Source organism: Panthera uncia (assembly GCF_023721935.1).
Source record: "Panthera uncia isolate 11264 chromosome C1 unlocalized genomic scaffold, Puncia_PCG_1.0 HiC_scaffold_3, whole genome shotgun sequence".
NCBI classification, from domain to species: Eukaryota; Metazoa; Chordata; class Mammalia; order Carnivora; family Felidae; genus Panthera; species Panthera uncia.
The window spans coordinates 37,060,072-37,086,104 of NW_026057584.1; the positions used below are offsets into that span (position 1 = coordinate 37,060,072).

At 37.0% G+C, this 26,033-nt stretch overlaps 1 protein-coding gene across 1 annotated transcript in view; it reads right to left on the reverse strand.

Moving 5' to 3' along the window:
• Positions 1-5,072: 5,072 nt before the first annotated feature.
• Positions 5,073-26,033, reverse strand: part of PLCL1 (phospholipase C like 1 (inactive)) — a 334,466-nt gene continuing 313,505 nt past the window's right edge. Inside the window, exon 6 of the mRNA XM_049615203.1 lies at positions 5,073-7,454. Coding sequence (XP_049471160.1) covers positions 7,272-7,454 — 183 coding nt within the window. The 3' untranslated portion in view covers positions 5,073-7,271. The remainder of the gene's footprint in view (positions 7,455-26,033) is intronic.

A 26,033-nucleotide genomic window follows, 5' to 3' on the forward strand; every position in this document is an offset into this window, starting at 1 on the left:
TACACAGATTTCTGATATCACTACCCCACAGTCTCTCCACCTCCCCAGGCCTTCTCCTTGTGTGCTCTGTAGATAAGACCCCTACAAAGCTTACCAAAACCTTTTGAATTGGCTAATCCAGCCTTACTTAGCCCAAGAACCCCAAAGCACTCCACCTCAGGTCCTAATAAAGGCATGCACCCTGGGTGCCCCCACTTTCTCTCTGCCTGCTCCCTGCCTTGACCTCCCCATGGCCCCTTAAGGCATACCACATACTTTCTCCAAGACTTGTGGGTAACAAACTTCTCTATTTCAATTTCCTTGTAGCCTTCTGTGGAACCATCCAACACTGTGGGACTCTACCTAATAAATGATCATTTAACAAAGTCATAACTTCCTTTAACATTTCTGGTAGTGCAGGAGTGCTGGCGATGAATTCTTTCATCTTTTGAAATTCTTCATATCACTTTTATTTTTGAATGATTAAGCGTTGGCTTCTCTTTCAGTATTTAAAGTTGCTCCACTGTCATCTCACACAGTTTACACTAAAAAAATGTGCTAATTTTCTATGTGCTATTCATACATGTCTTATTTTGCTGTCTACTTTTAAGACTTTCTCAATATCGCTACTTTTGAATAATTTTATTATAATATGCCTTGGTTGTTTACCTCATGTTTCTGGTCCTGGGGATTTTTTTGAAGGTTCTTAGATCTGTAGTTTTATAGTTTCCATTAAAAGTAAGAGTTTTCTCAGTCATTATTCCTTCAAATATATTTTCTACCACCCTTCTCCTCCACTCCAATTTCTTATATCAGACTTTTGGAGTTATTTCACTATTCACTGGTGCTCAATTCATTATGTAAACTCTCTTTTCTACATTTCTTCTTTTTAAAGAACCCTTTCACTGATAATTTACATAAGATAAAACTCACCCTTTTACACTACATAGTAGTTTTTAGTACCTTCACAAGGCGGTGCAACCATCACCACTGATTCCAGAACATTTTCATCACCCCCAAAAGAAACCACATACCCATCAGCAGTAACTCCTCACCCCACTTTCTCCCAACTCCTGACAACTACTAGTGCACTTTCTGTCTCCACAGATTTTCCTATGGACATTTCATACAAATAGAATTATACAATATGTGGCCTTTGTGCCTGGCTTCCTTCACTTAGCATAATGTTTTCAAGGTTCATTCATGTTGTAACATGTATTGGTACTTCTTTTCTTTTTACTGTTGAACAATCCATTTTAAAGATATGCTATCTTTTTTATCCTTTAATCAGTTGATGGACACTTGGATTGTTTCCACTTTTTTGCTGTTGTGAATAATGCTGCTATGAACATTTATGTTCATATATTTTCATTTTTGTTGGGTATATGCCTAGAAGTAGAACTGCTGGTCACATGGTAACTCTATGTTTAATCTTTCAACGAAGTGCCAGGTTCTTTTCCAAAGAAGCTGGACCATTTTACATTTCCTCTAATAGTGTATCACAGTTCTAATTTCTCTACATCCTCACTAGCTCTTGAACTATCTGCCTTCTTTTTATTATAGCTACCCTGCTGGGTGAGAAATGGTACCCCATTGTGGTTTCAATTTAAATTTTCCTTATGACCAATGCTATTGAGCATCTTTCCATGTGTTATTGCTCATTTGTGTATCTTCTCTGAAGAAATGTTTATTCAGATCCTTTGTCCATTTTTTTTTAGAATGGGTTGTCTTTTTATGATGTTGTAGTGATTGTTTATGTATCCTGGATGTCAATCCTTTAACAGATATACAAGTTGCAAACTCATTCTGCAAATTGTCTGTTCACTTTCTTTATGGTGTCATTTGAAGTACAGAATTTTAAAATCTGACGTTCAATCTTTCTTCCTTTGTTACTTGTGTTTTTGGTGTCATGTCTAAAATTCATAACCTTAACTCAAGTTCACAAAATTCTCTCCTATATTTTCTCCTAAGAGTTTTATGGTTTTATCTATATATCAATGGCAAAATTTATATTTAAAAAATTTTAAATTACCCAACAGAATCTACCAGAACCTTGAGTAAACATCGTACATAACGACGAAATAGTGCAAAATTCCTCCAAGATTGGGAATAAGAAAGGATGTTTACTAACATCACTTCTATTGAATATTGTACTGGAGGTTTTAACCAGTTCGACAAATCAAGAAAAACAGATAAGAAACATAAGTAAAATGCTTAAGGATCATAAAAGAAAAAAAAATTGTCATTATTTGCAGATGACATGATTATTTACCTACAAAATCTAAAAGAATTAATAGGTAATTTAAAATCAACAATTAGTTTATCAAGTTCATTCCATACATGATCATTACAAAACAATATACTGTATTTTCTATATACCACAACTTGGAAATTTAAATTTTAAAGTGCTACTATTTCTAATAGCTTAAAGAAATCAAATACCTAGGAGTAAATCTACTGAAAGTTGTGCAAGACCTTCATACAGAAATCCATAAAATTGTATTAAGAGAAATTAAATAAGACCTGAATAAAGGGAGTAATGCATCCTGTGAATGGACTGTAATACTCAATAATGTGAATGTCCAAGCTCCCCCAAATGATATATTCGTGTAATATATGACTGATATACATGATATATACATGTAATACCAATAAAAATTCCAGAAGGTACCTGATAGAAATCGATATATGGAAATGCAAAGAACCAAAAATAATCGAGAAAATGATGAAGAGGTAGAGAAGTAGGGAGGCCTACTCTCTCTGATAATCAAAACATTAAAAAAACTATCACAGTTAAGACAGTACAGCAATGTTGCCAGGACAGACACAGACCAATGGAACAAAACAGAGATTCCAGAAAGAGTCACACACATATATAAGTGCCTCATTTTTACAAGGGTGGCATTACAGAGTCATGGACATAAAACAATCTACAGTAAATGGGCTGGGTCAACTGATTATCCATTCTGGGAACAGATGAAATTAGAACTCTACCTTACACTATACACAAAAAGCAATTCTAGGAGGATTATAGGTTTAAATGTGAAAAGTAAACCAAGAAAGATACTAGCAGATAATATAGGATAATATTTTCACAAGCATAGGTCAGCAAAGATGTCTTAACACTAATCATAAAGGAAAAAAAATCATGCTTGGATTAAATTAGGTATATGTATATCAAAAGACATTAGTAGCAACATATATGAAAAACACAGGGTTAATATTCTTATTAAGTAAATGCCTTTTAAAAAATAATAATAAACAGATTAAAAGTTACCATCCCACTCAAAAGCAATCAGAAAAATTATAACTATCTATATAAAATTATCTGAAGTCAATGAATATACTAATATGTGTTCAATCTCACTAAAGAGTAGAGGATAAAGAGAAATAAGATTTTTTAAGCTAGCAGATTGACAAAGACATAAATAACAATAATTACATTTGGTATTAGCCAAGATTTGAGCACTCTCATAAACTCCTGGTGGGAATTTAAATTGAACAAGTTTTTTTGGAGACTATTTGGCAATGTATCACAAAATCCCTAAAAATCATCTATATAACCTTTGACCCAAAAATTCCACTTCTAGAAATTTGTCTTAAAGAAAAAAATTGTACCACTTTGAAAAAATGATTTTCATCACTGCAATGTTTGCATAACAAGAAATTAGGAGAGAAAAGTCTAACAATAGGGGATTGTTTAATATATTATAGTAATCCACATAATAAGACACTAATACTAATTTGGATCAAGAATCACCACCTAAGACATCTACAGAGGCAAGATGTAACATAAACGAATGAAGAAGCTCTTTGGCAAACTGGACAGCACATGCCTCTTTTGGAGAGGCCAACTCCAATTAATTCATGACAAGTAACATGTGGGGAGGTGCAGAAGGACGTCTAGTGTTGTCAGAATACCCAATCTTAGAAGTAGAAAATTAAATTTTTATGTGAAATCTCATGATTTTTAAAAGTTGTCTATTGCTGGGGCGCCTGGGTGGCGCAGTCGGTTGGGCGTCCGACTTCAGCCAGGTCACGATCTCGCGGTCCGTGAGTTCGAGCCCCGCGTCAGGCTCTGGGCTGATGGCTCAGAGCCTGGAGCCTGTTTCCGATTCTGTGTCTCCCTCTCTCTCTGCCCCTCCTCCATTCATGCTCTGTCTCTCTCTGTCACAAAAATAAATAAACGTTGAAAAAAAAAATTTTTTTTAAAAATAAAAATAAAAAAAAAAAAGTTGTCTATTGTTTAAAATTTTTTGAAAAAGATTCAGCAGCCACATAAAATACATTATTTGTGGACTAGATTCCATTCAAAGGCTGAGAGTTCCAATGTACAGATATATTCATTGACATAGAAAGAGATCCATGATGTATTGTTTTTATTGTGTGGAAAGACTGTTACAAAAAACACTTTATATAATGTGATCTCAATTTTCTTAAAAATGAAAGTACATTTAGATGCATAAACTCTAAACAGTGTCTGAATGGATATAAATCCATAATGTTACTAGTGGGTGATTTTTTTATATATCTGTATTATTGCATTTTTATATTGATCATTAGTATTTTATTATCAAAGAATACAATAATGTTCTTTTCATTGGTGGTTATAAAGGAAAGAGTTGATAGTTTAGTTTAAAATTTTGAGAATTAAATTAAAAAATCAAACCCACTGAACAAATACTCTTCCACATAAAATCAGACAGACCAGAATCTAAAGTCAAATCTTCCATTCACTTTATCAGTGGCTCTGTCAGTGATAACACCTACCATCTCTGCTTCATATCACATTGGTAATGTAAAAATTAATAAACAAAAATTGAATTAATATCTACCATTACATTCCTAGCATCATCAAAAGCTAAGCAGGTGGAAGGAGGATTTTTCTACTACAGTGCAAGTCTGGAAAGAAGACAGACACTGGTAGAATGTAATAATGTAAGAAGTTTGCTTTGTTTCTATAATTCCATCCAGAGGCAAGACCATTATAGGAAATATGTTTCCCTTGTAACTTCTCTATTCTCAAAATCTGAAGCTCCACCCTGCCCCACCCTTCACTCCCTGGCTAGCAATCAGACCCAATGCAGTGGAGTAGAGACTGGTAGACAACCCATTGCCAGAAGGACCATTAGATGAGGTGGAACCCATATCATGTTCTCAGAAATACTTTTTTCCCCCCAGACTCAATTTATTTAAACTAAAAACAAAAACAGTCCAAGAACATTTGAGTAAGCTCCTGTAAGTGGAACTCTAGGACAATTGGAATAAACTAGGGAAGCCACTTTTAAGGATTAGCTTTGAGCCTCAAATTAAGAAATTAATAATATTCTTTGAGAGTTTTTACCCTTTGTCTTCTCTTCCCATCTCTCCATACCACCAGTAAAGGCATGTACTTCTCTGAATGGAATTCAGGGAGGTGAAGAGGTCCACCGGTGAAACCAACCAATTAGCTGATGTAAAGTGGATTTTGTTTTTGTCTCTATCACCTCTTTTTTTTATCATAAGGAGGTTAGATACTACATTCCACTATTCCTTTTACTGTGCAGGTTAAATATAATGGAGTGTAAAGAAATTTTTCCAGGCAATTATAGTACCCTTGAAAACCTACCTTAAAATGAGCTCATGAACCTCGCTAAACACCCAGTTTCAAACCCAAGGAGAAATTTCACATTTGGTTCATGGAAATATCATACCCTTTGAGATATTTTTAATATAATAACTCATTTTCATTATTTTTCTCTTTTCAAAGAATTCATAATAAAAGAGAACCATAAAAGTGTTGTTTCATATCTTTACTTTCAGTAATGTGCAACATGAACATAATAGTGTTAAGAAATCAGAAAAAAACTTAACACAGTAGCTATAGAAGATGCTTATAATTGCAAAAATTTTAACAATTATCTTCCCTAGTTTCCCCCAAACTTGCGTATTTGTTAATCAAATTAATTAAGAAGCTTTTCAAAATAAAAGCAATGTTTTAAATAAATATATTTTCATAACCATAGAACATTTAGTTCTGGTGGAAGTAACAAACATATTACACTCAAGTTCTTTATGAAGATATAAGGGTAAAAATTATCTGGATGCAATTATAAATGTACCCTAATTAGTTTGCTTCTTTTGTATGTATATTTTTGTTCATGTATTAAAATTATATCATATTTTGTAACAAGTTAGCTCTTAAATCATCACAAAGATGTTATCTGACCCACGGAATTTATGTCAATTCAACATGATGATGTGGTTGAACAATGTCTTTAAATTTAAATTTAGTAAAATAAATTATATTTAATAAAAGCCAAGACCTCCTAGCTGCTCATGTCTGTTATAGATGAATGCTAGATTCCCAGTTTGGAAGAATGAGGCCTTCCTAAAAATCTCAACCTTGACATTTTATAACTGAAAATAAGGTCACATCAAAGTCCTAATTACAACAGAGCTCTCACTGTGTTTCAGAGTTCCGTGTAGGTGGGTATAAATTCACTTATGATCAGCTTTTCCACTGAAATCATACATGTTTAATATACAACCACAAAAAAACTTTCTAAAATTTGATTTTATTTAATAAATAGTTTAAAGAGTTTCTAAGTGAAGAAATGATTTTGCTGATTCTCTTAGAAATTCTGATCATTTTTTAATCTTTCACTCACTTTTATTTCTACTGTGATTCTTAGGAATTTTTCTAATCTATATTTAGTCTATCAAAACATCTATGCACTGGTAAATTTGGCTTCCTTTGATAATAACCTATGTTAAGAACTCTAAATTAAATGAAGAAGGTAGAGAAGTAAAATTAAACACAGCAACAGGTTATAATAAGTGCTCTTTAGAATTTCAGATTAACAAATTTGTCCCAAAATGATAACATAATAACTTACTAAATGAATAATGCAACATAGAATAGATTTTCACAGGATCTCAATCTCTCTCCCTCTCTCTTTCTCTCTCACTTCACTTTCTGTCTCTCTCTTTCTCTCTCTCTCTCTCTCTCTCCCTCATACACACACACACACATACATACACACACACACACACACACACACACTCCCACTCACATCCACACATGGGTATGTACACTCATCTCAGAATTTTAAACACTGCTACTAAAGCTTTTAACTTAGATAAATTAACTACATTAAAATACTGACATTGTGAAAATATCTGTCTATGTCCAATACCCCATAGAGGGTACCTTTTTGTGAATTTCTAAAAAGCTTACAGAAAGAAAACCAGAAAGAAAAACCAGAGTCCTCAAGAGGAAGGATGGGTGAGTGTGTCGGTACTGCTCAGGGTCACAGCTTCCCGTTCTCCTCGCCACTCTCCTTCTCCTCTATGGCTTCCAGGCTGCGTTTGCTCTTGGCCTCGGCACAACTGCTAGGTGCCTTACTAAGTCCACAAGACAAGCACGCCAGCTGGATCTGCTTCATGTTTTCTACAGCTTCATTCTTGGCATTCTTCAACAGATCTCCTTGGCCCTGCAAACAAGTAGAAATATACACCAAAGAAGAAAGTTATGCACCAGGCATATCCTGAGTGATATCACTCTATATGTTTGTGCTCTTACTCAGTGAGGAAACAGACCCAGACCCTGAGAGCTCACTTTTTCAAGGCATTATCCCCAGGTTCTTTTCTAGCACTGTTGACGGTCTTTGCTCTTTAAGCCAAGGACCTCAACCTGATCCTGATCAGCTCTGTGGTTGACAGCACCCCCTTGAGATTCCTGTTATAAGGAGCAACCTCAGGGCGAGGGTGGGGGGCTCCTCTGAATTACTGAGGACAATCCACCCTTCCCTCACCATGGTCTGAGACTTTGCACACTGCTGCAACCCCTGTCCCACCCAGGCCCAGCATTCCTAGGCTTGGGAGAAATCAAGGAAGGAAGCTCTTCCTCAAAGAACTGAAAGTTAAGTCAGCCCCTCAGTGTACAAGAGTTTACAAACCCAAACATCTTCTGTGACGTAAATCACACACCACCATGCTTGGCGAGCTGGGGTTTATATATTGGGTTATCCTTGCAATCTGTCTTTTAATGTTATTAGTTACCCACATTCCTTCTGTCTTTACCCACATTGTCCTTAAGGACAGTGTTCCCATCTGGCTGATGGAGAAAAAAGGCTCCAGAGGTTCAGCATGTCCTTCAAAACAAAAAGTAAAGGAGGATCACAGGAAATCATCAGCTGTCAGTTACATCACTGCTCAAGAAAGCCTTTTTCTCCTTATTTTTATTTCTCATTTTAGTTCTTCGTTATAATGATCGATGTATAAGCTGAGGCTGGCTCAGAAGCCTGAAGGAGCAAGTGTGGGGAAGCCGGCACCTTTTCCCCCGGTGCACAGACAAAAGAGTCCTTTCTCTTTCTCCTCTCCATTCTCACTGCAGTGCCTGGTAAGGTGACCCTGAACTGCAAAGGACAATGTGGGAAGAAGCGGAGTTTACACTGATTGCTCCACAAAGCAGAGACTCAGCCAAAGGATACGTCACCTATTTTATCCAAGGTGCTCCATGATACGCTGTTTAATTTGATGAATGGTTTTTCCTTAGGCTATATGAGGAAATTTGTGTTAAAATGCCTTAGAATATTTAATTCCCCAAAATCTACACAGGCACTTCCCAATACTACCTATGTAATAATAACTAAATCCTTCTAATAACGGGACTTAACTAAATGGGATGCATAAGGAGGGCTTTGCCTAATATTTTTGTTAAAGTGGACTTGCCCCGATCACCTCAATCACAGAAAGGGATTTGATAAGTGGACTCGGAAGTCTAATAGTCTAGCCTTCTTCTGAGGAGAAAAGAGGCTGAGCCTGAGGAGGTTTAGTGACTGACCCAAGGTCACAGCTGGTAAATGAGCTGGGACTAAAGTCCCTGTCTCATACCTTGGTTCAATGCCCTATTCCACACACCATATTTATACTTTAGACTAAGACTCAAGGCAAGCAAATGAACACTCTGTCAGATAGAGATGGATTTTCTAAGGGAAAAATATTCACTACACAAGCAGAATTTGGGGAGTCGGTTCTGTTTAATGCAGACATAATGAGTCCCCTCTGGACACTGCAAAATAAAGTCACGTCCACCCTGAAAAATGCAATTCTTAAGTAATCATAATAATGTGTGAAGTGCTTACTCTGTGCTGGCACTCTTTTTTATGCTTTACATATGTTCATTCATTCAACTGTCACAACATCCCTAAGAACATAGGCACTTTTCTTATTCTCGGTTTATTGATGAAAAAACACTGAGGCCCAGAGCAGTCACCTTTCCCAGCATCATGCAGCTGCTAAGTGGTAGAGCTGGGGTTCAAATACAGCCCAGCAGTGGGCTCTAGAGTCTTTTTTTTTTTTAATTTTTTAATTTATTTTTTAGAGAGAAAGTGTGAGTGGGGGAAGGGCACAGAGAGAGGGAGACACAGAATCTGAAGCAGGCTCCAGGTTCTGAGTTGTCAGCACAGAGTCCGACGCGGGGCTTGAACCTACGAACTGTGAGATCATGACCTGAGCTGAAGTCGGGTGCTAAACCAACTGAGCCACCCAGGCGCCCCTCCAAAGTCTGCAGTCTCAAGCACTACATGATATGACATCTCTTCAAGGAAAATTGCGCACTCTACAAAGCACATGAAAGCCTCCTATTTATTGTTACCCATGAAAACAACACAGATATAAAGAGAATCACTGCTCACGTGGCAAGTCTGACAGAACTCAGAGGAGACAGTTAGAGTCAGGAAGATCAGGTATACCAAGGACACGCTGACAGGGACACAAGTCAGATTATCTTAGTTTTGCTTTCAGCTCCAACAATTTCTCCTTGGGCTTCTCTTCTATAAACAAGAAAATATCCTTCTGCCTTCCTCACAGTTTTAAAGATTAAAGAAAATATGTTGAAAAACTGTTTGTAATTGAAATAATCACAAGTAAACTATGCTATAAGGTGATACGAAAGAGCGAGTATTGCAATCTACTACTATAATGAACACCCTGGTACTGTACATATGTTAACAGATAAATTTGACTAATTTGCTTAAAATGCACCTGCAGTGGGGTGGCTGGGTGGCTCAGTCAGTTGGACATCAGACTTCAGCTCAAGTCATGATCTCACTGTTTGTGGGTTCGAGCCCCGCATCAGGCTCTGTGCTGACAGCTCAGCCTGCTTCAGATTCTGTGTCTCCTTCTCTCTCTGCAACCCCCCCCCTCAAAAATAAACATCAAAAACATTTTTAAATGCACCTGCAAGAGTCTGTTTTACAGAGATATGTGTATTGCTACTGGATTTACAAATTGAAAGATTCCTTTAAAAACCAAACTGTCTTAATGAAGAGATCATATCCAGACTCATTTTCAGTGTTACTTTTAAGACATCATTTTCCTTTTTTTTTAATTTTTTTTAACGTTTATTTATTTTTGAGACAGAGAGAGACAGAGCATGAACGGGGGAAGGGCAGAGAGAGAGGGAGACACAGAATCGGAAGCAGGCTCCAGGCTCTGAGCCATCAGCCCAGAGCCCGACGCGGGGCTCGAACTCACGGACCGTGAGATCGTGACCTGAGCTGAAGTCAGACGCTTAACCGACTGAGCCACCCAGGTGCCCCATCATTTTCCTTTTAGTTTTGAAATTTTCACAAAGCATTTTAAAATTACAACAAAAGCAAAATTGGCATCTTTCCTAATTGTAAGAGAAGGAGAAAAATCTCAAAATTCTCAAGCTACTAATGCAGAATGCTCTCACGTCCCTTATCCTGCAACAGGTTGTGAAACGTATCTAATTAATCAGCCAGAATGGCATTTCATCAGTTCTGAGAGGTGGCATCCAGGCCCAAATGCCAGACTGTGCCGGTTCTGGTACACAGAAGTCAGTCTCTCTAGAAAACAATGGCCAATTGGAGAAAACAGTTTGTGCCAGTGCACGAAAACACAACTACATCATCTCCTAAAAACCAGGAGACGACACATCCTGGCTGAATGATACAAGAAGAAAAAAATAGAAAGAGAAATTTAATTGTTAACTAACAGAAGAAGACAAAGTGAAAGACCAAGTTATAAAGATTTTACATTGAAATATTTACATAAAAATTTTGTCCCCTATTATTTTAAAAAGGGGGAATGAAGGTCATCTTTCTGTTCTGCGGCTCCTGGAGTCCTCCCTATTAGGATATCAGGACCAGAAAAGACTTATACTATTGTATTAAAGAGTGAAGTTTATTGTTAACAACTCCCAACTTGGCATTCCTTTTTAGTGCTTTTTCCCTTTATATGTGCAGCAATTTCCCCTGGCCAACTAGCATCCCTCTCTTTACTCTGTTACACGCCCTCTCAAACTTCTAACTAGCCAGCTTATACAGTATCTCCTCTGTCAAAACGTCGTTGTCCTGTGTATCATTTCCTACAACATGTATTAGGTATTCAGATCAGCTAATCAATTTGAAGGTATTCGCGTGTAGTATGTACTTAAGGAGTATTGTAACAGGCGTTTCTAAAGAAATATGCTCAAAATATTTCCTCAAACACAGGTCTTGGGAGGGGAGGAAAAAGGAGAGAAGAGAACTTTACTTGGAATTATGTAAACTGAATATTATTAGATACTCAAACAAATCTGGGATTGTTATGGCCTGAAATGTAAAATTAATGTACAATTTGATCACTGAACACTCAACTTGAAAGAAATGTCAAGCTGCTGCTGATGTTTGAATATTCTAGTGATCTCGTAGCAATTTGTGGTTTCTCTCCTCTGATGTTAGGGATGCTTCAGAAAAAAAGAGGACTGATTTAACCCAAAGAAAAGTAAGAGTAATAGAGGGCATCTCAGGCAGACTGATGCTCATGGGACAATAGGACTATCGAAAGTCTCAAGGGCAATAGCCACAATTCAGCCTCCACATTTATATGGCTCTCAAAATTAAGAGTCCATGGAAATCCCAGCACATTTAAACAGTAACACTTGGCATCACAGAAAACCATAGAGAGATCACTATAGAGGTTTTGAATCTAAAAATTAGTGATGATTAATTAGCTTTTTTAAAAAAAGAGAGATTAAGCAGTCATAACCAAATCCTTGCAACTGTATTAGATTGCAATTAAAATCCTGGAAGTCAAGAAATATCTGATGCAATTTAAACTGTAAATGGGGCTGCTGTACAATACCACTACAATTTTTATTACTGCCAATGACTTTATTGTTGACAATAAAATATCATCACAATCCAAAACAGAAGCTAACACTTATTGAACACTTAGTATATGAACTATAAGCAAATTTGCATAGATTATCTCATTATATCACAATCATAAAAAGGGCTGGAATTCTAAATGCAAGTAAACTTAGTAGTTATATATTTGTAAATTATCTATTAGCAATGTATTTTATTACTTATCAAAAGATATTTAGGATTTGTATTATTCCTCCTCTTACTAAGAAAGGCAGCTCCCTCCCCCTCCCCAACACTAATTTGAAAATAATTTTGGCTACAATCTGGCAGAATAACTTACCAAAGACATCCATGACTCTTCCACACCCATTTTTCCCATGAACTGCACTATCCCTTGTGTTATTAGTGCATACAAGAGCAGGAGAACATCACTAGTGTCCGTGTCGCGTGTGAAGGAAATGCGTGGGCTATCTCAGAGCACACCACAAATATTTAAAGAAGCTTTCACATACACATCCACACACATAAACAAATGTAGCTCTGTCTCCTGGCAGACTTGTATGGGTATTTTTCAGCACATACTCAATACGCTGGTATTCTTTCATGTGGGGGTCCACACCTACAGTTAGTGTCAATAGCCACGGACAACAATACTATAGTAAAAGTCAACCATAGACAGTATGGTGGAATTAACAGCTCTTTATTTGTTCCAGCTACCATTTGTTGGACAAAACCATGTAGTGGTAGGTGGTGCCCTATTACCACCTTACTAGTTCAAAAACCATGCTTTTGGGGAATTTCTGTATTATCTGAAGAGGTCAAATGTTTTGCTCCAATGAGGTAGAAATAACTACTACAATGTCCTTCATTTGAGAAATTAAAATAGCAGATCAAAAATGTGGTGATGTCATGACAGAGGTATTTCTCTTGTACTTCTCAAAGAGAAGACAACATTGCAAACTAAAGCAGCATGACATGTCTAATAACCACAATTATTCAAAAGACTACAAAAAAATTTGAAGTTAGAATCTGTTGAAATTCAACATAATGAAAATTATATTTGAAAGTTAAATTTGAAAGCATATGTAAGACCTAGCAAATAAGATCTTTTTCCACATTTCTTTTTCAAATAACATCCTCCATTGTTACAATATCTTTCTCATCAAGAAATCTTGACTAACTTCAATGTTGAAGGAATGAAGAACCCTATTTACTTCAAAATGGTAACTGCGTCTTAAGCATAAGACCTTTACATTAGCCATATTTTTTTAAAAATAGTTTTTAATATAGAAGAAATTATCTTTGTATTGTTTAGTGTATATATAAAGGAAGTCATTTAACATTATTTAAATACTACTCACTAATAATTTTAATTACATCACTGTAATAGAATGAAAGATAAAAATCACAATCATCTCAATAGATGCATAAAAATCTTTTGACAAAATTCAACATCCTTTCATGATAAAAACTCTCAACAAACTGACTATAGAAGGAACACACCTCAATATAACGCAGGCCATATCTGACAAGACCACAAGTAACATCATACTCAATGGTGAAAGGTTGAAAGCTTTTCCTTTAAGATCAGGAACAAGACAAGGGTGCCCATTCCCACTAGTCCTATTCAACATAGTACTATAAATCCTAGCCAGAGCAGTTAGGAAAAAAAGAAAAGAAAGAAAGAAAAAGAGAACAAAAGAGAAAAGGAAAGAAAGAAAGAAAGAAAGAAAGAAAGAAAGAGAAAGAAAGAAAGAAAGAAAGGCAAGAAAGCAAGCCTAGGTGGCTCAGTTGAGCATCTGACTCTTGGTCTCGGCTCAGGTTATGATTTCTCAGTTCATGAAATCAAGCCCCGCATTGGGCTCTGCCCTGATGACGCAGAGCCTGCTTGGGATTCTCTCTCTCTCTCTCTCTCTCTCTCTCTCTCTCTCCCCTTCTCCTGCTTCTGTTCTCTCTCTTTCTCTCAAAATAAATAAATAAACTTTAGAAAGAAAGACAGAAAGAAAGAAAGAGAGAGAAGAAAGAAAGAAAGAGAGAAAGAAAGAAAGAGTATCCAAATCAGAAAGGAAGTAGCAAAATTCTCTCTTATTGCAGAAGACGTTATCTTATATATGGAAAACCCTAAAGACTACACCAAATAACTGTTAGAGCTAATAAATGGATTCATTAAAGTTGCAGGATACAAAATCAACACACAAAAATCAGTTGTTTATTGGTTAACAATAAACTATCAGAAAAAGAAATAAAAATAACAATCCAATTTACAATAACATCAAAAACAATAAAATACTTAAAAATAAATTTAGCCAAGGAAGTAAAAGATCTGCACACTGAAAACTACCAAATATTGATAAAAGAAATTGAAGAAGACACAAATGAATGGAAAGATATCTCATGTTTATGGGTTAGAAGAATTAATATTATAATACCCATGCTACCCAACATCATCTATAGAATCAATGCAATCCCTATCAAAATTCCAATGGTAATATAAGAACAAGAAAAACAATTCTAAAATTCACATGGAATCACAAAAGGTTGCAAAGCCAAAGCAACTCTGAGAAAGAACAAAGCTGGAGGCATCACACTTCCTGATTTTAAGCTATAATACAAAACTACAGTAATTAAAACAGTATGGCACCAAAAGCACAAGCAACAAAAGCCAAAACAAGCAAGTGGGACAACATCAAACTAAAACGCTCTTCACAGCAATTCACAGCAAAAGAAACAATCAACAAGATGAAAAGGCAACCTACTGAGTGGGAGAAATATTTGCAAACCATACAGCTGATAAGAGGTTAATATCCAAAATACATAAAGAACTCTCGAACTCTCTCTCTCTTTCTATATATATATATATAGAAATATATAGAAGTATATAGAAATATACTCAATATATTTAACAACTCAATAACAAAAAAATAAATAATCTGATTAAAAAATGGGCAACAGACCTGAATAAACATTTTTCCAAAGAAGACATACAAATGCCCAAAAGGTACATGAAAAGGTGCTCAACCATTAATTATCAGGGAAATGCTACTCAAAACTACCTTACACTTGTTAGAATAACTAATATCAAAATAATTATTATCAAAAAGACAAGCGATAACAAGTACCAGCAAGGATATAGAGACAAGGGAACATCTGTGCACTGCTGGAAAGGTGAACTGGTACATCCACTATGTAAAAGGGCATGGAGCTTCCTCAAAAATATTAAAAATAGAACTACTATATAATCCAGCAATTCCCCTTCTGGGTATATATCTAAAGGAAATGAAATCAGGATCTTGAAAAGATATTCTCACCATCATGCCCATTACAGCATTATTTACAATACCCAAGACATGGAAACAATCTGAGTGTCCATCAAACGAATAGATTTCTAATATATCTTCCTTAATATATATGTATCTTTAATATATATGTATATAATATACATATTCTTTAATATATTATTCATATACTATATATAGCATCTAATGACATTTCAAAAGATGTTGCATATATAATGCAATATTATTCAGCCATGAGAAAGAAGGCAATCCCACCATTTTCAACAAGATGGAGACATTTCAAGGGCATTATACTAAATGGAGTAAGTCAGACAGAGAAAGACAAATACTAGATGATCTCACTTTTATGTGTAACCTTAAAAAAAACAGAATTCATAGAAACAAAACGTAGTTTGATGGCTGCCCGGGGCAAGGGATAGAGAAAAAGGGTGAAGGTGGTCAAAGGGTATAAATTTTCAATTACAAGATGAGTAAGTTCTTGAAATTTAACATACAGCATGGTGACGACAGTTAACAATACCGTATTATATACTTGGAAGTTGCTAGGAAAGTAAATCTTCCTAGCATAACAGTTCTTACTTAACAGTTCTCACCACAAAAAAAAAGGTAACTATGTGAGTTGATAAATGTGTTAACTAACTTACTGTGATAATAATAATAATAATGGTAATAACAATCCAGCAGCAACAGTGCTGACAACATATGCCATTCGTGATGGGTAACATTGCATTCCTCAATAAAATCTATTGCACTGAGATGCACTTGTTGACCAGAACTTAAGAAGTATAGAATTCAATACCTCCAATTCCCATTTGTTGTCCTTACTGTATGTCGTTCTCAGCTTTGCGTGTGTGAACGAAGACACACCCACCTCCTTCCTTTGATTTAGGAGCCATGGTAGTCTCCCTTAACTATCAACAAAGATTTATGTCTTCACTTTTGCCTTATTCATCTATTTGTTCATCAAGCAAATATTTATTAAACATATTCTATACACAAGGCATTTTGTCTTTGACTTGTGGGTCCCAGCTCTGTCAAAACCAAGGTTCTTTAAAATGAATATTTTGCAAGGCTCCCTTTACTATCATACAATGAAAGTCAAAACTAATATAAGCTGGTTATATACATTAAAAATGAAGTAAAAATAGCATCCTAGCTACACTGTAAAGAGAAATAAAAGAATGGTCATTTAAAACAAAATAATATGTATTATAATATTTAAACAGGCAGGCACACAAGAAACCATAATGAAGTAGGCAGGGGCCTGAACTTACTTAATATGAATTCATTAAATTCAACAGAGAAACAAAGAGATCAGATGCCATTCCACACACACAAAGAATATAGGAAAATGACAGTGTAGATGCACCAGATAGACACTAGCATAAAAACAAATAATGGCAACAGATCACACCTATTTGCATATAATAAAAGAAGAAAGGAAAATAACTTTAATTAAGATAGGGATAACATGGGGTGCCTGGGTGGCTCAGTCGGTTAAGCATCCAACTTCAGCTCAGGTCATGATCTCACAGTCCGTGAGTTCGAGCCCCACATTAGGCTCTGTGCCAACAGCTCAGAGCCTGGAGCCTGCTTTAGATTCTGTGTCTCCCTCTCTCTCTGTCCCTCACTGGCCCACACTCTGTCTCTCTCTCAAAAGTAAAATAAAAATATTAAAAAAAAATTTTTAAGATAGGGATAACATACCAAGACAAGTACAGACTTTCACCATGGAGAAAAAGTCTGATAGTCCACAAGTGAGCAAATAAATAATACTCATACACCCTACCAGAGCTGCCAAATCTTCAAAGGTATCTCAAAGGATATTTTTCTTGTGATTGATGATATCAGCTTCTACTTCACAGGACACTGTGGGATGTCTACCATGGATTGTCAATAATAACAAAGTATCAAATTAAAACCAGTAAGTCACTTCCCAGTTTGTTCCAAAATTGCTTACTGTATAGCAATCATACAATTAAGTAGACAGAATTCCCAGAGGGAATAAATTATTCAATAATTTAGAAACAATATCTTCATTCATTTAGACATGCCTCTCAGTAACTATGTTTTCCTCGGATACTGGGCCTTTCACATAACTTCTTGTAAAAAGATTAATATCGTGTACTAAAGTACTCTGATTTTAGATGATTTAGTAAGGCAGGACTTAAAGTCTTGCAAGATGAGGGCAACTGTTCTTTATGTTGCCCTGTCCTGCACAGTGCAGGACACCCAGCATTCCTGGCTGCTCCCACTAAATACCTCCAGAGAATTCTTCCATCACCTCCTCAATTTTCCAAAGTGCCCTCTAGAGGGCAGTACTGCACGCATTAAGAACTGCAGGGCTAGACTCTGGGTAAGACGGTAAGCACAGATGCCCTTTCCTCCCGCATAGAATTGAGGTCTAGTTAGGGATACAAGCATAAATCCAAAAGCCACAAAAATAAAATTATGTCTAATCACAAGTGGTGCCGTGCACTTACAGGGAGGTGATGTGGTGAGAACATGTAGCCTAGGGGATCAAACAAGTCTCTCCTGTTTAAGACACATCTGAGCAACAATTTGAGACACAGAAGCATCTTCGTTTTTTTGGCATCTTATAACAAGTGAAATATGATATAAGGATCTTTTGATACCTGCCTTGAGTCCTCAATCCTCCTATAGTCTTGCTGACACAGAGAGAGATAGGATGGGAGAGTGCTTTAGTAGGATACTGCCTCTGTGACATAGCACCAAAATGGCCAAATACATGCCATTTTCTCTTATATTTTACCAACGTAGAATTTTTTTGTTTCCTTGGGTTTATACTGAAGAAAAAACAATGAAAGTGGAAAACACTCAATGAAGTATCGTTTAGTGACAGTATCATTTTCCTCTGCTAAGTAAGAGTTCTTGGCAACTACTTCACATTTTTGAGAATATTTTGAGATATTTGAAGATCAATTATCATTTTTTTCAACTTTACAGGTGAAGAATACTAAGTAAATATACTGCCTAAGTTCACACAGAAAAGAAGTATGAAGGAAATAACTAATACTGCCTGCTTCCCAGGCCAACAGATGCTTTTTCTTCACTGTATTATTTTTCTTTGCATTGAGGTACATTACATGATGTGTTGTACATGTGATCTAATAGATCTTAGAAATGGGGAGAAGAAAAAAATAGCTTAAGAGCGATTTGGTTTAAAAATGAAAAAAATCCTAAATAAGTAAATAAGAAAAAAAATCCTGTGATAAAACCCCATGAATGTCCCACACATAAATACTTCCTTTGTGCTGATACTTTGACGTCTGATTTTTGCCTTCAAGGTATATACGGCGTTTGCAAGAATTTAATAATTTTAATCTGAGCCAAATTTTCAGAAAAGTGAAATATAAAAGCAATGGTAGAAGACTCATGAATGGGAGAAGTGTGGAGAAGATAATTGGTTTTCATTTTAAAGATATCATCATGATCAGATCCAAAAAAGAAGATTATGGGAGAATCAAATTCATTACAGGCACTAGCTGTACATTTTAAAGGATGCTATTAATGTGAGGACTTGTTAGTTCTCAGCTCCCTGGGATACTGATTCTCCTTGCAGTATCCATGAGCTCCTAAAAACCTCCCCCATACGTTGGCTGGCCGAGATGGCGGCACACACAAATTGGGGAGCAGAGCCAGAACTCCAGGAGTGATGAAAGAATACATCTGATTCTAAGGATGCCACATTTCTCTCATATAATCGCAGTTTGGCCCAGAGGCTTTGAATTGTAACCATACTGCTATTCTGTAGGTGAATATATAGTGTGACCGCCACTGTCAGCCTACCTATATTCAAATCCTGGGCTCCAACCACTTATTAGCTTTTTGGCCTTGAGCAAAGTCACTTGGTGCCTCAGTTTCCTCATCCATAAAATGGCTCTAAGAATTGTATTCACAATACATGTGAGTTATTTAGAATAATATGTGGCAAACTCTAATGAATGTTAGCATTATAATTATCCTATAAACAGAAAATTTTAAAGTTTCAGTAATGCAATATTTTGCTATCAATAATGACAATGTTATAGATATCTACTGTACTGTCTCTACCTTACAAAATGAGAGGAAACAAAAACCACTTTGAAACTTAAAAAAGACAAGTTGGCAAAATAGAGGGAATAATCTGTTGCAGAGAATAAAATGCAGGACTGATAACCTGTGAAAGACCCCATCGTGATTAAAATTAAAAGAGTAATAATTCCATTGATGGGGGAACGTTCCTTGGGAAACCGCAGAATGTATCACCCTCTCCCGTGCAAAAGCTTATTTCCTTGTTTGTAATTTAGAGGTCACATCATTGCTCAGTGTAAAACATCGAAGCACTGCTCACTATTGGAATAAAAAAAATGTTAAACAGCCAATTTGTTTAAGGCAGGTGAGAAAGTAAAAATGAACTGAAGTCATCTGTCACCAAAAGAAATTAATGACAAACATTATCTCTTGTGACAGACCCATTATATTTCTGAAGATACCATAAGATAGGTTCCTGCAAGGGTGTTCTGTGTAAGAAGCCATCTGTCTGCTTTGGGCAATGACTGTGAGCCTAATCCACTTACAGAAAATGTCAACAAAATTGCTTCAACACCAGTGAGCTGAATAATAGAGACCCCTGAGCTAAACTTTAAAAATATGACTCAAGTGCAGAAAACTTCATGAATTTAGGTTTGTGTGATGAGACTGGCATACTGAGAATTCTCTTGCAGTCATTTTGACAAAAGAACCATTCAATAAAACAGTAAGAAGCCACTGCCTGTTGACTCTCCTGCTCTCTGCTCTTTCCTTCCCATTATTGTGATCATTTGCCTCTGTGTCAACAGATCTAATAAGAGAGGACAGAAGATTAGTATCAACCTTTAGCAAGGTGACAAAGATAATTAATTGCATTTCAAATGAAATTTCAGTAATGGATGGTCATCAGCACAAAAAACAAACGCTGTTTGAAAGTTCCTGATACCTCAAATTAACTTTCATTGGATAGTAAATGACCCTGAAATCGGAATTCATAGTGTCATGAGTGCTGTAGGCCAAACACAGAAGGAGCTTCTAGAGCAACCTCTACTTACCCAGCTCATACTATTTCCATTTCAAAAAGATCATTCACAGCAGCCTGAAAGATGCAGGATACTCCAAACCCCACAGCAGACAAAGACTATAGAGATAGTTACTAGTACGAAAAGAACACTTTGAAAATGCATTCTATTTGCTTGGAATTTCACTGTAAGAAATTACTGATTACATTGCTTAAGTTATCGGCTACTTCATCTATCCAAAAAATAAATCTGCAAAAATGCTAGAATAAGAGTGTAAATGTAATAACAATGGGCCACAGAGTGAACTGATCACAAAATGGCTTCAGCTGCTTAACCACCTCCACAGTCCTGAGGGTTTCAGCACACAAGTGGTATTTTGTGCCATCTGGTCCTTGGCTGCACAACTTGAAGGGCACCATTCACACGGCTTTCAGTGTGCATGGCATTCCCTGCAGCCCAATGACAGCCATACCGCATCTGGTCTAGACGTGTCCTTTTACCAAAGACATCTTTATTCTCTGCAAAACCGTTAACTTTTAAATAGGCTGAAACTGTCCCCTTTAGGAGTGTGTCATGACATGTTCAGGGCTAGCCCATCCAGCAGCCCGTTAGGCACCCAATTATGCTGGCAGGAATTCTAGGTTGTGTCAACTGCAGTGGCCAAATAGCTTTCAGCAAGACACTATTAAAGGGGCAACTGCCCTGCATCCTCCACCCAATGGGTCGTTTTTTAACTAATGAAGGTAAGGCAGCTATCAGATGAAATGGCTACTTCTTATTAATAGTTAAATCGAGGAGTGGCCAACTTGGCTTCCAACACAAGGAATGTTTGGAGGTTTGGTCAGTAATGAGGTGTTCATTGTCGGTGCCCTAAATCCCACAGGGCATTTGGTTAAAACACCAGACTACCGTTACACCAAAGAAATGCCAATATCTCAAGACCTGTTTTCCCTAATCTAAGACTCACTCAACTTTCAGATCTCAAACTCAAGTCACCCACAACACCAAACTACTAGCAACATATTTTGCTCCAACGGGTTGTTTACTTTAAAAATTATGCTACACGGGGACACCTAGGTGGTTCAGTCGGTTAAGCCTCTTGATTTCAGCTCAGGTCATGATCTCAGGGTTTGTGAGTTCGAGCCCAGCATCGGACTCCACACTGGCAGTGCAGAGCCCGCTTGGGATTCTCTCTCTCTGCCCCTCCCCTGCTCATACACTCTCTTTCTCTCTCTCTCTCAAAATAAATAAATATACTAAAAATTATGCTAGACACAAGTTGAAATAATAACATCTATATTTACCAACTGTTCATACTATATCATTTTGGCTTAGTCAATTTATCTATTCCATCTATCTATATATATTTCACCCTAAATATCTCAGTAGGCATATCATCATGAAAAGAAGGACATAACCACATACTACTATTACCCCAATGAAATTAACACTCATTCAGCAATTTCATCCGATATGAAATGCATATTAAATTTTCCCAAATGTCCCAAAATATCTCAGGCAACTTTTTAAAATCCAGAATCCAATCAAGGTTCACACATTATTAGCACCTCTGAAAATAATGATCCAGCTTTGTGACAGTAGAGCAAAAGCATGAATGGCAGAGCTCACAGAGAAATTCAACAGCAAGTTCACAACAGTGAGTACCACTTTTCTGAACAACATGCATTTCCACAGCATCATCCCATCCACCTTATGGAAAATGCACCATTAAATCATCACATACACCTGTCAAAACATTTCTTCTGAATTTCAGATACCATCATTCTTACCTTCTCATTTTTAAATCAACTTTATAAATATATATACCTGGAAAAATTCATCATATATTCACCAAACCCATTCAATTTTATGAGTGCCAGGCTGATACCTCCCTAAATGCTCTTCCTGTCTAGTCTTTAGGTTTCTTCCCAGATGACTGTGAAAATCAACTGTCAGAAACTAGTGGGAGAGAACATTCATATTCAGTTCCAATAGTTCAATACTTGATATGCAGACCAAAAAGTGTGCACATTTTAAAAATGAACTTTAAATTATCACCATGTAGAAAATCCAGAACAAGCCTTGTGTGAGCCTGACCATGTGCACAGACACTTGCTAAAGAAACTAGTCTTGGGCTGACCTTGAGGTGGGATGGCCCTACTCTGCACTATAGCCTGCCACTCTGGCCACAGCTGGTTGGACCGAGCATTCACATGTAGCCCAAGAGTGGCCAATTAATAGCTGGCCAGTGACCTCTGAGCTGGCACGACTCCAGGCAGCAATGATGGCAATTAGTTAAAGTAATCAGATTAACTCTCTTAGAAGGTGACCTGGGAAATTTAAAGAGCTTTAGTCAGAAAGAGGTGCTAGGAAATATATAGAGGAAAGCAAGAAAGAAGAGAGAGCTGAGCCTTTTCAAGGCCACCACACTAGAGAGAAAATCCACAATTCTTACTCCTGAGAGAAGAAAAAAATACGGTCCCTTAAAGCCTGCTTGGAATGCAATGGTCTTCCAGCCCAAGTCCCTGTGAGACTGTCCATTCTGTGGCTTCTCTTCTTCTCAGAAGACATGTTTCCTGCCTTGTCACATAGATGCTTCTCACCCAATGAAGCCTGAATGAGTCCCTATTCCCTGTAACTCAGGTAAAAAAAAAAAAAATACTTTAAATGAAAAATGATAGGCCCATCACAATTTGAACCACACCATTTGATTGGTTGATGATCAAGGCACAATACAGTTTAAACCACACTTTCATCCCAGCTAAAGCTCTCTAAGCTTCTGATAGAGAAAGCCAGAATCAGTCACAAGGATAGAAAAGACAGCGGTTGCAACTGATGTCGGCAGTGGAAAGAATGATGAACAAATTAGGAATCGGCTGTGTGACCTTGGGGATATCACCACTAACTCCCATGGCTGCACTTTCCTTTTTATTAAAGAAGGGGGTTGGAGGAGATGTTCTTTGAGCTCATCGTATATACTGAAAGTCTGTCATTTATTAATTAGGGCTCAGATTAAAATTGTGGTGTTAAAATTTATCATTTAATTATTTTAAATAAGAGACTTCTGGTGGGAAAGAGGTCAGGAAGTGATTAAAGTGTTATTATGGGGAAGAGCAGGGTATGGTGGAAATCACATGGCAAAGATTCCTAATCCTGTTGAGGATGGAGGGACTGGAGAAGGAGGTATCAGAAGGCAGCCTGAAAACTGGGTACCTGAGCTAACAGCTGAAGCACAGATAAAGTGCCCCTGATGCAGTGTAAACAATAGGGTGGGGACGCCCCCCCCCACCCCCCGCCAGAAGCAGGGATACAAGACACTCTTTTGAAGCAGAAGGGACAGCTCCCATAACTGCTGGGCATGAGAGCACAGCTGGTGCCATCGAGGAACTTGAAAAAGTTCAGTGTGGCTAGAAGAGCACATGGCAGAGGACGCTGGAGAGATGAAGAGGTGAGAGATGAAGCTGGAGAGGAAAGAGGTCACAAAGAGCTCCCTAGAGGTAGTCGGGAAGTTTGCAGGAGGCACCATGGGGATCTTTGGAAGGGCTTTAAACACAAAGACTAGCCATAATTAGATTTATGTTTTAGGAAGGTCACTTGAGCTACTGTGCTGCAGTGGGGGATAGTGTACATGGGAAATGAAAGATTTTTCACTAACTCAGGTGATGAATGAAAAAACTAGGCAATAGCTATGAGAATGGAGATCACTCAGGGATATATTTCAGAGGTTGACCCAACAGTATTTGGTAATTGCTTAGAGGTGGAGGTTTAGGAGAAAGATCAAGAGTAACTCCCAGGATGCTTGCATGGATAACTCTGAATTGTCATTCATTCATTCATTTATTCACTCAAGTAGAGATACCAATGGTGTCACTGAGAGCAGGTGGTAGATGTGCATGGAGATGAGCACAGTTTGAGACATGCTGACCTCCCTGTGGTGGAAAGACCTCCCCAGTGCAATGCCTGAAGGGTAGCTTGGAAGGAAGGGTGGCAAATGGAGGTCATCTAGAGATTAGGAGAGACCTGTGGACCAAATATACACATTTGGAATTTGACAGCAGAGCTAGGGTAATAAAAACCATGTGCATGGACACTGTGACCCAGGGAGAGAGAATGGAGTGAGAAGGGCACCTAGGCTAGAATGCTAAGAAACACCAGCATTTAGTAGAAGGACAGAGAGGAAGGGTAATCTACAAAAACCACTGGAAAGAAAGAGCCAGAGGTGTAAGAGGAAGACAGGGAGAGGGCAGTGTCCCAAAATTCAAGGAAAGCAGAAATGCAAGAAGGAAGAGTGACCAGTCATGCAGAACGTTCCCAAGTAGTCAGAGAAAATAAAAGCTAAAAACTGTTCACACGATTTCGTGACAAGAAGGTGACTGGTGACCTTGGTAAGAATGATTTAATGGAGTGTCAGCAGAGAAGACATATTAAAGTTGACTAAGGACTGTGTGGGAGGTAAGGAAGTGGATTCAGCAAGTGTAAACAACCTTGTTAAGAAGTTTGGCTGTGTAGGCGAAGAGAGAGATAGGAAGTAGAGTAGCCAGAGGGGAGCTGAAAGTCTTTCAAAAAAGCCATTTTATATATATAAACACAGTTTGGCTGAACAATGAATTGCGAAAGGAAAAAGACAAAATATGAAATGGAATAACTAAAAACCTCTACTTCTTGAACTGATTGTTCTTCTAAATTGATTTTCATAGTATCCTAATATTCTTTCTCCTTATTTTAGGGCCCTTTTAACTATATGAAGTGAGAAAGGCACTCACCAATTAAAAGTACAAAGCATGTTAACTTAAATATATAAGTAAACCTACCTACATTAAAAAGTATAAAAGCAGGGATTTCATAGTCCATGCATGTACAACTACCTCCACAAAATGAAGAATTTCATGTTGTCCACCAGGTGGCTCCCCTGTTTTGGGCTTAGGGAGTTCCTGTCTGTCCACAAAAAGCTTGTGCTCCAATGGTTAGAAATGTCCCTCGAAAACTATTTGGTTTATTCATCTGCTTCCATGTAAATTCACACTTCAATCATTCTAGGTATGTAAAAGTAACCTCAAAGACATTCTGAAAACTTAAAAAGTCATCAAAAAACATTAATGTAACACTAACCTGTATAAGTAAGCTTTTAAATTAGAAGCGAACACTATGTTCACACAGTAGAAAATGATTTTCACAGAAGGAAAGTATCTTAGCGACATCTGAACTAGTCATGCCTCCTCAAAGACAAAAAAAAATGTAGCCACTTGCTTTTACAATTTGGCAAATGGAGAAAAAATTATAACTCTAAAATGTCCAATAAGGTTTATTTTATAAAATCAAAAATAAATAGGTTAACATATCAATGCCTCTTATATGTATAAGGCAGTATCTTTATACTTGCTGTTTTGAAAATGTTAACACATACCATTCAATCTAATATGACAAAGCTCTCAGGTTCAAGTAATCTGTTGATAGTTTTAAGACATAAAGATCTTTCCTCTACTTGATGGGGGGTTATTAGCAATGATTCAGCATGGGGGAAATGTTACCATTATGCATTTATGAATATTCACAGTAAGGAAGAT